Raw genomic sequence first — 16,441 nt, forward strand, 5'->3', positions numbered from 1 at the left:
GTGAGTCACTAACACCACCAGTAGCACCAACACCATCAGAATCCCCGTCAAGTTGCTTTGGTATTCTTTGTGGATGAGGGGCAGGGGTATGTGTGTCAGTGGTAAGGATGTCTTGGAAAATAATTAACAATTTGTTTAAATAAATGAGCAAATAATGTCCACAATAAAGTTTGGCGCATGGAATGTTTGTGGCACACTTGTCACTACTCTCTTCCAAGACTTTGCTTTTGGGAAATCCTTAGGATATTTGTATATTCAATTGAAACTAAATGAGTGGTCTTCGTTGAGAAAGAAAATTTATTGGTAATGTTAAATGATATTTTAATAGTTTCTTTGGGCCATGTAATTGAAAGATATTTGAAGGCTCCTTAAATTATGTAGATTGTTTTGAAATTTCGAACTATTTAGTAGAGTGAAAACTTACCAGACCTTAAAGATGCATTTTTATTTTAAATATGAGTTTTATTTTAAAATATGCCTTTAATTGAATGGAACACCAATTTTCTTATTATTTACGTGGTCTCCTATTTCACTCCATTCACTGAAGGAATAGTTTGCGTGATTTGAAATGTAGACAATCGAAGTATTATATTGATACATTTTTTCTTTAAGGGTCCATACAAAAGAAATTATAGACACTTGTTACAAAAGCGAATTTGTTTGCTCATCAAGAAAATAATTAAAAAAACAAGCTGATGGCCTTAGCAGCCAATGCTACTTTTCCCTTTTCTTTTTTATCATACATTTACTGTATGATTAAAAATAAGCAATAAATAAATAAATAAATAATTAAAAAAACAAAAGTTCGTTTATCTAAAATAGGGTTAGTGTCGAATTTATTTCTTTGTTATAACCGATTTTAATGTAGTTTTATCCATTTTAATGAATGGTATGTGTCCAGTGTGATCTGGTGGTGAATCGGGTAGTTTAGCTAGGCAAGCGAAAAGATGACGAAGGTCATGTGTCCCTTAGCTACAGATGGGACGCACGTCAGCTATGCTGCTATCATTCACTGATAGCTGGGATGGGCTAAACTACCCTGGTCTGCCGCGGGAGGTCTCCCTCCTCCGATGCTATGGGCGGTGGTCGAACTCCAAGAACAGGATAAACCTTGTACGTGTTATTTCTGTGGCCAATTTTATTAATAAACCTTCAAAGGCTATAGTTGTCAGTTCGAATATCGAAAAATAGAACTTTTGATATGGGGGCTATATATAGTTGGAATTCCAGATTTTACTTCTTGAGGATGTGGCAGCTAAGAATTTTATCAAATTTGTTACTTCTCATGTTAGCCTGATACCGAAACAGGCAATTAACGCCCAGATGCATGATTCTGGACGTTAATGATTATTCGACCTTATGTGGACAAAGAAGATTAAGGAAGTTGATAAACAGAGTCATTGAAAAGAAAACGCCAAACACAAATCTATACACGGCTGACGGTACATGTTTCCGTTCGGGAAAATGCATTTTTCCACAGTCTTTAGTATAGATCTGGCTGGGATAGATAACTAAATTTGGATCCTTTATGCTAACTTTTAATGGACTTGATTCTCAAAGTGATATCGACATACAGTGTAATACAGCCGATATAGCACTATATCGACTGCTTTTGTGTGTTTATTATTTTAACATAATCAAATATCGAGAATAGTTTGAAACTCTTTGTGTTCTATGTTGCGCAAACATTGCATCTGTAAAAGGAAATCTTTAGGATGACAGCACTTTTTTTTCCGGTGTACAAAAATCTAAATCAAGATCCAATTGTAATATGGGATCTATTTTATCTTATATCAACTACGACTTTTAAATATCCGTTACCGTTGTTTTAAAAATAGATTCCCTTCATGTCTTCAAAATGAATTGGACATCGTTAAACACTTCAAAGTCTTTCTTGAGAAATTCGTCTAAAGGACTCCGCTCAACAGAGAGTACAGAAAAGTCTTTTTAATTATTGTCAAACGTTATTGCACACACACACACTAACACCCCATACAATCTCTATCATCTGAGAGGTTTTGATGTGAGCACTTGGATGGTCATGAGTTAGAAGACTGTCTATGTGAGGCGAGAATATTCATTGCTTTAGCGAGATTTAATTAGTTTTTGTCCGTGTTTTGCATTTCGTTTTTCGTTTAGTTTTTTTTCATCGCCTTTGTTTTCATCACACTTCCATTCTGTGACAAAACTCTCTGGCTTGGATGCCATTGACGCTTTGTTAGTCGCATTTTTCACAGCTAAGTGGAAAAGTAAACAGAAATCCATTAACTCAGCAATTATTGTCTGTCCCCTGGATTTTCTGCTTGACCAAAAGATCACAAAGACTGACTGACACGTGGATAATGAGATGAAATGAGATGGGATGAAATGTAGTGTCTGAATATTCGCGGTGGACATAGTTAGTTCTCCTCTTAGCTCCTTTCAACATGTTTTGAAGAATTAATGTAAAATCGATGAAGAGAATGGCATTCGTCCACTGTTTCTAATAGAATTGTGCATTACTTCCTCGAAATCGAAAGGCTGTCTTCATTGCCGGTTGTTACAAACACACTAGGAATGTATTTGGGAGCATAAGTCAGAGAAGATCACTTTCTGAGGGTGAATTTGTTACATGATGATTGAGTCCGTGTTCAAATGAAAATTGTTTGAAAATCATATAAAGGATTTTGTAGAAAGTTGTTACCAACAATCGCTTTGACCAAATGATAAAAAGTATCAAGTAGAACAATGGTGTAAAATTCAAGACCCGAGAGAGCGAGGGATTTTACATGTCCACCAAAATGGTGGACTTTTATTTTCTAAAGTATCTAACACTGCAAAGTCTTAACTATGATTCTGATTTTATATCAAGTTTGTAGCCCAAATCTATGGAGGCCCTAATGTGTTCCTTAAGATTAATAAAGCCATTGCGTAAGGATTCTTGGGTAAGATATTCACGTAGCTTTTCTTGACTTTCACAATACACTAAATTATCAACATTGTCGATCATCTTCTGCAAAGACACTTCCATGCGATAGAGAATGAGTAGAGCATCACCACCGCGATCTTCTTCTGAATCCTCTTCTTCCCGCCTGAGACCACTGGCCAACTTAACAAAACCTTGGGCAGCAGTAAAATCCAAACCAATAACCTTGTGACAATCAATAACTATGGGTATCTGGAACTCAGCTTGTATAGCCGCCTTGAGAACTTTGGATCTTAGGTAATTGATTGCTGGAAAGTATATGCCATTGCCTGGTGTGACATAGATATATTGCATATCGTCTATCTGTAGGAGTGTATAGCGGTGTAAAGTTGTCTCGGTAATACTTCAAACTTCCTTACCTCTTGTATTTTAACAGAGATTTCCGGACGAGCCCACAGGAACAACAAGTGGGCCACATTTACTATAATGCTAACAAACAGACCAATTTCCACGCCACACAAGATGCAAACCACGAAACACAATACCCAAATGGCAAAGTCGCGTTTAGATTCATACCACAGCCTCATGGGTAACTTGAAATCGAGCAGTGTAAAAATGGAGCAGATTAGAATAGCGGCCAAAGTAGATTCCGGTATATAATTGAAATAGGGACTTAGAAAAGCCAAAGCCAAGAGAACAATAATGCCTATGTAGAACACAAGAGAATTGATAAATAAACAGATTTTATTCCGATATACATTTTACCTGAATACAAATTCGCCATAGGACTTTTCAAACCACAAGCCTTACTAATGGCATACCTAGTGAAGGCTCCAGAACTAGGCATTGCCTGAAAGAACGAGCCGAATATGTTGCATAAACCCAGTGTGAAAAGTTCGTGATTGGTATCCACCATTCCTTTGGGAGCTATGGAAAAGAAAATTATAAGATATTTAATTTAAAATTAACTCAGCGTAATGGGAGTATAGAGTATTCTTTTTTCGAAAGACTTAAGATTGGAAAGAACACAATTTGTATCTCATCGATGCACGTAAAAAAAATTATCTGATTCAATCACGAAATTAATTGATCCAATTAATTTTTTAATTGATATGCCTTCAATCATAGAAATGGTAGTAACAATTAAAAAATTACTTAAAACTCAATTAAAAAATTAATTTTTGTTTCAATTAAAAAATTTGTTGAATCAATTAAACTTTTAATTGAATATTTTTTAAAATTTAATCAAAACTTTAGTTGGAAAAATGTTAGTGAAATTTTTTTTTTCTGTGCGGTCGGAAATTTAAATCACATTCACGGATACTTAAAGAACGTCCTCATGGACATGGAAATAAGAGAATGAAAGTTCGCTATGTTTTTTTTATTTGATGGAAGAATGGTAGACGGACAATAATATATGTATTTTATTTTGTCTCAGAAGCCTTTCATAATGATCAGAATGTGTACTAAAAAAAGACATTATCGTTAGCACAAATATTTCTTGTCTTTAAGATACGAAGGAGAATTTGGCTTAGCAAACAAACTTTTTCATGGAAAATGGGTTTGTCCATGGAGTTACGAGAGTCGACTGTAAAATTGATATCTGTACACAAAAGAAAGTTTCACTGAACTGAGGTCAATGTGTCCTAAAAACTCGGAAACAAAGTTTTACACTCGAAGATTTTCGATGTAAAAAAAAATCCCATATGAAAACAATGAATGGCGATTTGATTTGCCTGGGATTGCCAAAAGAGCATATCATATTTATTCAGGTCGTATGCGTACTTACTTAATTTTCCAATGGATATATTTGTCAATATTCCAACAATGGGTATAACAATAATACCCACATTCATATCGGCTACCATTTCCCAGAACGTAAAGGTCTTCTCTGGTGTCTCAATGGTAAATATCGGAAGAGTTAAATTTGGTAATCCAGATAAAGCATTCTTACTGAGAGCGTAGGGAACCTGTGGCTCCAAGACTAACCAGACATAGGAGACTATTGCTGTTATAACCACAATCAAGGTATTCCGTGAGAAGGAGAGGTATCGGCAAGCAATGGCAAAGCTTTTGTTCATATCTCGTCTGTTAGCCAATTTTTCCAAAAGCTGGTGAAGAAAAATGATTGAATTGTCGTGATAATTCTACGGTGATTTGATTTCAATCTACCTCGAAGAGAACTAGAAATATAATGGCACATATTCCCATGATGAAATCTCCAGAACTGGCTTCATCGTATCTGCTAAACAGAGTTTTCACAGACTCTATAAAGCCAGTGACTAAGTACTTAATGCCTAGGAGAACTTTAATCTGCGACTCAATGACTAGAACTGCTGTTGCCGAAGAGAATGCCTTTATTACAGGCATGGATATGAACTCGAAGATGAAACCTGAAAGTGGACAAAATCAATGAATTTCTATACTTGCCTACTTCCACATTTACTCACCCATTCTGAGGCCAGACATTATTAATTGGACAATGCCGCTTAGGAAGGTCAACATGAAAGCAAATTCTATAGGCTTACCCACTGTGAATTGGACACTGACCAAAGCTACCAGGCTAGTGGGTCCTATTATAACCTTGTCAATCGATCCAAAGAATAAATAAATGAAAGGTCCCACAAAGGCGGAACACAGACCGTAGCGGGCAGGAAGGCCAGCTAATAGGGCACAGGCTATACTCTCCGGTATAATGGTTAGGCCCAAAGTTATTCCTGCTATGACATCGTTAATACCCCATTCCAAGGTATAGCGTTGTATCCAGCCAAGCATGCGGACCTTGTTTCTCAGCAACTTTTTCGCTCGATCCCCTGCACTTTGATTCACTGACTTTGCTGTGAAAACTATGCGTTTATGTTTCTTTTCTCCATTCTCATCGTGGAGTATTTCCAATTGCTCCGTTGCTTCCTCTTGCATGACCTTCACTGATGTTGAATCCATTCCCAGCACAGCGTCTTTTGTTTTGCACAACGTAGCTTTTATTAGACACCGGGCATGAGAATATGTCAATCGAGCGCCACTGCCTCAGTTATAATGATCCCCAATTTGAAATTCATATCGAAAAGGCACATTCAACAATCACACACACACACACACACATGTACACCCATGTGAGTACCGTAGTCTAAATTGACTTGAGACTTTCTGTTTACCCTGCAAATCATCGCCAGCGTTGTCGGAACTAATTACTATGTATCCAAATTTACACATTCGGTCCAATACGTTCCCTGATGGGGGCGGGAGGTCTACATTTTCGATCTTGGATTCGAAGCTTGGCTATCAAAGTGTGAATTTTTTGTTTTTATTAAAAAGCGTTAAATATCTGGGCATACAAGACGATCTTGAATGGATGGGGGAAGTGTCGCACTCGACTACGATATAAAGCGAGTGACGTATTGTACAGCTATGCTTCTCTCTGTTGACATTCTCATTTTATTCATTTCATCTACGTGGATAAGATCATCATCAATTTAATTGGATCATTGGTGTGTTAGTTTAAATAGACGAACGTCTATCCTCACCACCCTGCATGCCTCAATGCTGCAGAGAATGTATCAACAGGTATTTTCTGTTGTCTGGTCTGATCGGTACGATTTTTGTATTTTTCCACCGAGACAAGTCAATAAACCGTACAAGTCAGAGATTGATATGCGTGTGTGTGTCAGTTTGGACTCTCCAATTGATAGAAAAAGAAACAACTGTGAAAAATCAATATTTATTTCCATTATGGTTCATAGCCATTAGCGGCTAAAATAGATGGGCTCCCAAATGACTCCCTCTGAGTCTTAGACATTCGGTCGCATTCAAACATAATTTCATATCCTTTGACTGGTTTTTATTTGTAAGGAATACACAACATTTTCATCCTTTCTCCCGCCTTCATTCCGTCGTGAGAAAGCAAACACAGATTCTTACTTACTTTCATCTTGTTTCTCTTTGCAACACATTTCTATGATGTCTATTCCCGATTTGTTTTTAGTAAATTAATTTAGAATTATGCCAAGCATTTCTTTTGTCTTGTTGAAGGGAAAACTTTTTGACATAAATCTTCGCCCCTACCTCAGCAACTCTATTCACGAAATTAAGGTGACACATTAACATAGAAAACTGGCGTATGAGTTACACCAATTGTTACATAGCTGCTTCATTACACGATGGGTAGGCAGCATTGAAATAGAGATGCCAGAGGTAATCGGACATTCGATATAGGCTCATTATCTCCGGTTTTAATTTATGATCTTGTTATTATGGCTGATCGAACAGTAAACTAAATGAAGATTCTCTTCTCAGAGGAACAACATTTTGGAAATGCGAAGATCATACATGACTTTGTGAAAAAAAGATTTGTCTATAATAGTAGACACACACATGAGTCACTTTTGAAAACTCCCTCTCAAGTGGGGAACATTTTTATTCACCTCTACTCACGATAATAAAGGGCACTAACGCCAACTGTAGAGACTTACATACGTTCTCGTGACAGACGAAAATTCGCCTCTCTCATAAAAATCGCGAAAACTCACGAACAGATTGTTTTCGTGACTCACGTTCATGCACAACATTTCATTGATTAATCATGCTAACACACTCCCACGCTGTTGCACTTTTGTGATCTCATTTGAAATAGGTATGGTTGCTGTGCAAATTTTCAAAACAATTCTTCAACATCCCTAATATATGAGTGTTAACAAAAATCGGAAATCCTGGCGATGATAGAAAGAAAAGCAAAACTTTGCAATTCGAATTCAACTTAAAAATTTGTTTATCACCATCATGGGTTGGTTGAGGTGGTATGGGTGCGGGTGTTCCCATTGGCGGCCTTGCTATCTGAATCCGTGTTTTAATTATAAACCAGGCATATATAGCACACACACACACACATATGTTTACCCAGCAATTCAAGAGATGCGCTTGTGTGTATGAGCGAATGTGAAAATAGAATTATTTCTATGTTTGGAGTGGTAAAAACAAAAGAGGAAATTAAAAGTTTTCCTTTCGGCATAAAGTGATTAAAATTCTAAAGATTTTTCAAACGTGGCTTCCCCCACCCCAGAGCTCTATACATAGACTCTTTACTTTTTCGAAATACAAAGAATGGCAATAAATTCCAAAAATTTTGAAATGCCAACATGTGTGAATAATATTTGGGTTAGACAAAGTTTCTTCTACACCTTCACACACACACACACGCACGCCACATCAAAGCATGTACGAATACATTGTCATTTTGTCAGTGTATAAGTGCACAATTTGCTATTTGCCTTGTTTAACACTTTCAACTATCTACGTAAAATGCTTTGTGTGAGTGTGTGTGGGGGTGGGTGACTAAAATGTATACAATTCCACTCTGGGCCAAGTGTTGGGTGAATACCTGGCTTCGATTAGAGAACATTTATGTTTCCATTTATGTGGGTCGACCCAAAATTTCTAAATGCTTTGCTCTAGGACAATACCTTTAAGAACTTTTGCCTATAAAACCAAATATTAAATTGATGATAGGATCCCTGTACCCACCCAGCACTTTCCAGGATACACATAGTACAGTGTGGGGTGTAGACCATGTTTTGCTAAAGTGATAGCTTTGCCACACATTGCTGCTGGAGAAACCGAGAGTGATGGAATTAATGCATTTTGCCAGCTAGGTGCTAGATGGTAACATTCAAATCACAGACTTGTGTAAACACTTAACCTCCACATGTTTGAGTTGGAAATCATAAAAGCTTCGGCGTGCTTGCAGCCACAGCACTTTTACAATGCCTCCGATCGGCAATGTTTACGTGCTTCCCCCCAACAGATGTTGGTGGATTTGTATGCGCGTTCCACATGTGTCTGTATGTAATGCCCAGTTGTAAATTCCTGACGAACACACGACCGCCTTAAGAGCCATTAAAAATTCCCAATAACGTTCAATAATAAAGCAAACATTAATTTTTATGTTGTTACACGGCTGCGCTTGTACGCCATTGGGCATACGTGCCCATGAAAGTCGAGTTGCGTCATGACGCCTACCATGCATACGAGATCATGTTTTCCAGGACATGGGGTAGACACCTGTGCTGTTTATTGTATTTGTGCGAAATTTTAAACACACAAAATACTTATGATGGCCTTTTCTAAATCTCTCCTAAATGAGAAAATTTCAGCGAGTGCAAATTTGAAAGCCTTCCCCTAGATGGAATTATATTAAAGCTCTTCAAGAAAAAGTAAAGTAGGATAGCTTAAGATGCTGTCTGTTGGACCAACAAACACATTGTGATTAGAGTAATGAGCCACCGTGGTGCAATGGTTAGCATGCCCGCCTTGCATACACAAGGTCGTGGGTTCGATTCCTGTTACGACCGAACACCAAAAAGTTTTTCAGCGGTGGATTATCCCACCTCAGTAATGCTGGTGACATTTCTGAGTGTTTCAAAGCTTATCTAAGTTGTTTCACTGGAATGTGGAACGCCGTTCGGACTCGGCTATAAAAAGGAGGTCCCTTGTCATTGAGCTTAACATGGAATCGGGCAGCACTCAGTGATAAGAGAGAAGTTCACCACTGTGGTATCACAATGGTCTGAATAGTCTAATGGCGTTTTCTTTTCTTGTAAAAAATGCACACTTTTTTTGCATTTTGCCCGGAAAATGTACTCTGTAGGTTCTTTTCTAAAAAAACAGGCAAAAGTGCGAAAAGGCTTCGAATTCTGTTGTGAAAATAGCGCCACGCATAGAGGCAAATTACGGGCATTTTCAGCACTGCCAACAAACGAGAGTGCTGCCATTGCCCTGTTTCCTTCTTTGAATTCTTTTCTGCCCGCTGAAATGATAGCATTTTTTTAGGTTGCTGGTAACATTTAAAAAATGCGCATTATGTACAGACAAAATGAAGGCAAAGCACTTTTTTCAGAAAAGAAAACACCATAAGTGAGCCTGATCATGGGGCTGCCACATAACCTAACCTAGAGTAATGAAAAAACCGGGTTTTTTGAAAGTCGGTTTTCTCGGTTTTAAAAGCTCTGACCAAAACTGATGGCCGATGTTTTTTGCAAAAATAACCGTCATAACCGGTTCAGCCGGTTTTCATTAAAAGTAAAAATCGAATTTTATTGTCACAAGAGATAAACGAAAAAACTAATATTTTATTGAAAGTTGGACATATTTTTTTATTCAAATGTATGTTGCACCTATTTGGAAGTGATTTCATTGCAGTTTATTAAAATACCCGGATGTATTTGTCTAATTTTGGCCTTAAATTGTAAATATTACCATGAAAATATAAAAACCAATAGCTGGTTGTTGAGGCCTTGAAAACACCGGTTCTACCGGTCCCCCGAAAGTGGAATTTTTCACGAAAACCGACAATCGGTGTAAGAACAGAAACCGATCCACCGGTTTTGATCACTCCAATTGTGATACCGCATATGATACACTCCACGAAATCCACTTGGATCCAAATATATTGACCTTCTCTTAAGGATTTTGGCATTGATTTCGGGTCAGAGATGCATATCTCATTTATCGTTTTTCATTATCTTTTTCGATACAGGAACAAAGCTGTGCAAGTACAACCAACTATCAGTTTATATTTAAAAATTATAATATAAACTTTCTTAAATAAAAGTTTCTTTATTAAAAAAAAAAACCAAAAAAATTCCTAAAATTGACTTCCATTCTTTTAACCCTCAAAAGCACAAGATTACCGATTGCTCCGAAAATCTTTATATGCATTGATTTTAGTAGACAATGTGGAGATATTTGAACACTACACAGTTTTTTTTAACAACATTACTTTCACATGTGGTAAATAATATTTAACGTCTAATTTGTATTTTTTTAATTTTTGGTCAAAATTCGATTTTTAATTTAACTAAGGATTACTCGGAAGTACAAAATTTTTCTATATAGACTTAAGAATTTTTTTCTGGTTGTATCTTAAAATATAGAGTACGAACTTAAGGCTTAATTTTAGCCTACTCTTTGATGCTCCCACATTACACAACATCTTCTTATTTGGAAGAAATTTATTGATTGAAAAAATATATGACACTACACTACGAAGTTCATTATGATCACATGTTTGTACAAATTTACGAATTTTACGAAATTCTCTACTACTTTGTGCAAAGTTTGAATTTAGTACAATTTTATGTCTCGATTGTGGAATCCTGTTATCTTGGTTTAGTTCATATCAATAAAGTAAAGCATTTTGGAACAAAAATAATTTTTTTATTGTAAAAATAAAAATTTTGTAACTAAATTTTTTTAGTTATAAAAAATTTACATTTTCAAAGAAATTCAAAAAACTCTAACAAAAGAACAACACTATCGATACACGTTTTCCAAAAGTTGTTTCTTTGCTTGTATGTATTCATGCTTATTATATTACAAAATTACACAACATCCCAATTCATATAGTTTGTTTCCTTTATGGCTTGAATCACCATATTGAGCAGTTTATTCACCATAGTATTAGAAACTAGTTCTTCAGCAATTCTGATATTTGGGGGAGAGAAATCCAGCAACCAAATATATTCCATCTGCACATATGGTAATTTTCGACTTATCTCGCTTCATACTTAGTCCGTTGTAGTGGCGTGGAGGGTGTTGCCCGTTTCACCCACGAACAAAAAATATCAAATAAAATCATAAAACATGTATTTACAGTTGCGAATAATGTCTGCAAAGCGGCTTAGTGGTCAGCTATTGGGAAACTGGAGAAATTTATGCAAATGAAGCTTAAAATCTGTTCATGGGCTATTGGTCATGAAAAGGACCATGAAAACACATTTTAAGCGAAATGCATGCAAAGAGAAATGGGAGACTGTGATAAAATTATCATAAAATAAGTGGGAATGTTTTTACTAGGACCTTGCAATATGCTAAAATTAACTGAAATATTCAAGCACTTTTGGTTTTGCTTCAAATATTTGAGAATATATTAATTATAAATGAAAAGGTAATAAATAGAAACATCATTCTGCAATGCATTTTCAAGTTAATCAAAATTATATTAATTTAATTGTCTATATATTTATAATATATCGCAAAAACCAAAAAAAAAAAAACAAGATAATAATAAAAAGGGAACTAAAAGCTGAGGGAAAAAATCGTTGGTATGTTCTAAGCCATGCCCCAGTATAGTTTTGCTATTTCTTATTTTTTTTTTTAAATTAAATGCAAACAAAATATATCGTTTTATATAACATTAATATAGTTTTGCATCAATTCAACAATGGATTTTTTCGCTGTGTGAGCTAATAGAGTTAAAGATTTAATATTGGACATATAGAAAATATAACCTCTAAGGGTATGGTCATACTGGGCAAATATTTGAGTGTCAGGATGTTATATATCAAATATGAACCAAAAATGTTGGCTGGTTCGGCTGCAGTGGCGAATTCTTATTTGATTTCTGTCAAATATTTGCCTAGTGTGACCGTACTGTAATTACCATTAATGGGGAACAATAACGTATTTTCGATAATTATTTTTCCCCCTTATAGGACTGACTAACTTGAATTTTATCTCTCGTCCATATTTTCAATAAAAAGATCGTAAAATATACGAGGTGGAGTTTAACTGTCTTGACCAAAGCCACAAATACTAAATTATTATTGAATTGTGAATCATAATAATTTAATTAGCAATTTCCGAGGGCTAAACATTCGTTTTTCTGCTACTAAAATTAACTTCATTGTTCAGCAGACGGCCTCCAAAGACCGTCTGTGAGCGAAATAAAGCGAAAAACACCCATTTCTTCAAACGCATGTAGCAATACTATGTCTCTCTGACTCTCCCCGATACACTCATTCATGCTCTCTTAGTGGAGAACACACTAAAGCCCAGTAAGGACATTTAAACCAAAGGAGCATTTAGAATGCCAGTCAGGTAATAGTTGAATTCTGCTGCAATAGTCATTATAGTAATGCCACAACAATGTGTGCTTAGAAATTGTAAATATACCAAATTCATACACACACACTGCCAGACTGGCAGTTGGGCAGACATATCAAGCATGTGACCAAGGCAGAAACTCATCGATAGTCAAACCCCACAAACACCCACCTTTCTTCAACTGAGTAATCTTCCACTATTTTTGAAAAAATCCCTTCAAGACTAAGAAACTGCACAACTAAAAACAATCCAATTTAAGTCACACCAAAAAGGAACTAGGATGCATAAAAAGGACGAAGAAAACAATAAAAATATAATTTAATGATTCCCGCCCCCCCCCAACCGATTGAATAGGAAACGAAGTGCAGACAGTTTTTTATGTAAACTCCTTTGTGGACCTAAAGAGTTTATTTGCTTTCAAGTCGAAATGAAGAAAAAAATGTTAAGGATTTTTGCAACATCATCAAGAGTATCACCATCAATGCCTGGGAAGGACAGACGAAGATACACCAATGTATATGTACATATAGATGACCCACCCGTGAGAGAAATAGTGAGAGAGAAGAGGCAATGATATGTCAGGCTATAGAGGAAGCAGCAGTGGCATCATCATGGTCATGAATACGTGATCGAAATTTTAAATCGGCCACAATTGCACAACGACTGAATAGGAAATACGAAAGGACGATGTCTTTTCTGTTCAATAAACACCGGATGATGGCATATTTCGACACTCTACGATTACACTCTCAATGAAGAGTACGAAAGCCTTCGTCCAAATTGGAACACTTAAAGATGGCCACATCAGGTAACCAAAAGCAGGTGGTCTGACATACACGTCAGCTACATTCCGTATAGGAATTTGCAAATGTCCTTGAGAGTGTGTCCATTTCAGGAGTATTAATTCAACGAAACAATCGCTTGTAGACAACAAAAAGGGCAGTATTTAAAAGTATTCTTGTTGTTTCTATTTCAAAAGAGATCCTCATAGCAAAGTAAATGCACATGTAATTCGGTAGGGGCCTTAGCCGGTCATGTACCTCATCACATTTGATATTTATACCCTACGGGAATTTGGTGTAAATTGCCACTGTCAGATCTATCATAGGACTCGTACCGATGCTCCTGTTTATTGAAAGTTTTAAAAGTTCATATAAGATACTCGTATTAACATTTTCACCCATCTACAAAAAAAATTGAAAGAATACTTCAAGCTGACTTTTGCCATATAAATTCATTCAATAAATTGTTTTGCATATGGACATTAAACATTAAAAATATCACGATAATATTTTCAGAAGAAGTTTATTGAGGTTGAAATGTGATCAAATACAAAATTAACTGATACAATTAACAAAACATAAAGTCAATTAAGACAATAATTGAATATTTTTAAATTTTTAGTTAAAATATTAATTATCCCAAATAAAATTTTAATAAAAAAAAATATATATATTCGGAAATGATAAGTTTATCAATTATAATCGGAAATCTCATAAGAAAGTGTAAACCCACGTAAAATTACAAGAAAGCTATTTCGTCTAAAGGAAAAATAATTATAAGTCAATAAATAGTAAACACAGTATTGAATTGATTGTCTTAACTCAATTAAATGTTTAATTGAATTACAAAATAATAATAAGTGCCGCAAGATATCAATTATTTTTTTAATGTATGTTTTTTTATTAATTCTGGGATTGATACTATTATTATAATGATTGAAGACAATTTATTAAAAAAAAATACTTGGATCAATTAATCTCGTGATTGAATCAGAAAGAAAATTGTTTGTCTGTAGGTGAATCACTAAGTGATGTGTTTGCAAATGACATTCGTATTTTATCTGAAATGGGTCGAGCATTGTTTACTGCAATTCCCAACTGTAATAACAATCGATAATTTCACCTGTCTACTCATTATCAGGAATTCTGCGAAACCTGTAGTTGCAAACTACACCACACATCAATGCTATCCATCTATATCCCTATTCTTTTGCCAGACTTCCCATATTAACTGAAGACATTTATCCCTTTGAGAAGGTACATTTCTATGTCATTTAATTAAATTTATAGTCTCTTTAAAGATCCCTTTCGCTTAATATGCCCATTAGAATTGTATTGACTTGCTCAAGTAGCTGACGAAATTTATGACAGACAGACAGACATGTTGAACTATTGCAACTCAAAAGGCAAGTAAGTGTCATCGCACACTTACTTGGACAAAGGCCGCATCGTGGGAATCAAGTCAGTGGTGACGTGTGAATTAACTTTGCTCTCTTTGGCCCACTTTACTCTCACTCGTACCCATTACTACCTCTAGCACTTATATACATCAATACTTACACGAACACCATACACACACACACGCACACTGTCGTAAACAACTGCACGACCTGATGAAAATAATGATGACAGCATTATAAAGGACCTCCAATAAATTTTGTCAACCTTTTCATATGTACGAGAGTTTGCTGCAGGTGCATGGTGTGTAGGTGTATGCATGGGTGCAAAGGCAACGTGTGGGATGTGTTATTTAAACACATTCTTTATTACAGCTTAAATTTTTGGTTAGACACGAAGATGTCATACACAAAAAGATGGAATAAAACAAATTTTGAAACTTTTGCCACAACAAAGAATGACATACTTCCGTTTAGCAGGGTTTCCATTAAAAATATCCTCAGCTTCCAAGATGTAAATCTCCCAAAAAGAATCATGGGTTCAATCCCAGCTTCGACCAAATATCAACAAGTTTTTCAGCGGTGGATTATCCCCTCTCAGTAATGCTGGTGACATTTCTGAATATTTCAAAGCTTCTCTAAGTGTTTTCACCTCAATGCCGTTTTCATTTTTACTGTTTTTGGGAATCGTAATATTCTTCTGCTTTAGTTTACTTTTAACAAATTTGTCGTTGAACTTTACACCCACATTTAGTTCATAAAATTTTGAAGACATACTTGGGATTCGGAAAATTCCATTGGACTGTGAAAAATTTTGAAAAAAAAATTAAATTAAGTTAACACCAAACAATTTTCTTCCAATAAAAAAAGTCAAATTTAGCATCAGTTTACCTAGTGACGTTTTTCTCTACAGACTTTGGTAAATATAGCACCAACTTGAATTGAAGTTTCTAAAACTATATAAAACTGATTGATTCGCATGACATATTTCTGATCAAATATATTTGTCAGAGCAATATCCTCAAGGTACCGTTATTACTTCGAAAGATTTCTTGTAGCTTCTTTTTTTATATTACATTTTGGCAGCAAAATGAATCAATTGACAATTTTAAATGTGACGACTTTCATTAGTAACTTCGCCGACTAGACATGACTCTAAACACAATTTTGCACGATATTTAGTCAACAGTATCTGGCAACACTACCTGGCATGCACAAAAATTAAGATAAGCATTCCATCTGCAAACCCTATTTGCTATAAATCTCCAGCATGAATGCATCACTCCATCACTACTAAATGACAGTTATTGTAAGAACTTAACACATTACTTGGTAGCTGTCATTGTTCTTGGGAACTTTTATTTCTTTAGAGAACATTAAAGGAATTTGCCTTTTAAAATTTAGTCAGGGACTCTTTATTTATTTAAGGAATTTAGTTCCACCAAAGTTTTCGGTGCACTAGACCTACACACATAGGCATT

At 35.5% G+C, this 16,441-nt stretch overlaps 1 protein-coding gene across 1 annotated transcript; it reads right to left on the reverse strand.

Moving 5' to 3' along the window:
- Positions 1-2,733: 2,733 nt before the first annotated feature.
- Positions 2,734-5,921, reverse strand: LOC142219930 (sodium-independent sulfate anion transporter). The gene is made up of 6 exons (XM_075288707.1): positions 5,356-5,921; positions 5,078-5,298; positions 4,695-5,016; positions 3,671-3,832; positions 3,325-3,611; positions 2,734-3,268 (listed from the first exon to the last, which is right to left on the reverse strand). Exons 1-6 carry the CDS (start codon positions 5,846-5,848, stop codon positions 2,828-2,830), a joined length of 1,926 nt encoding a protein of 641 aa, XP_075144822.1. The 5' UTR covers positions 5,849-5,921; the 3' UTR covers positions 2,734-2,827.
- Positions 5,922-16,441: the final 10,520 nt, after the last annotated feature.

Source organism: Haematobia irritans, chromosome 1, assembly GCF_050003625.1.
Source record: "Haematobia irritans isolate KBUSLIRL chromosome 1, ASM5000362v1, whole genome shotgun sequence".
Taxonomy (NCBI): domain Eukaryota; kingdom Metazoa; phylum Arthropoda; class Insecta; order Diptera; family Muscidae; genus Haematobia; species Haematobia irritans.

Bases quoted from the DNA above. Each gene is read 5' to 3' on its own strand.
- LOC142219930 (XM_075288707.1), bottom strand. From the start codon at position 5,848: ATGGATTCAACATCAGTGAAGGTCATGCAAGAGGAAGCAACGGAGCAA. The intron at 5,299-5,355 runs GTGAGTAAATGT...GTCCACTTTCAG, and splicing joins AATGTCTGGCCTCAGAATGG to GTTTCATCTTCGAGTTCATA. The intron at 3,612-3,670 runs GTAAAATGTATA...TGTTCTACATAG, and splicing joins TATGGCGAATTTGTATTCAG to GCATTATTGTTCTCTTGGCT.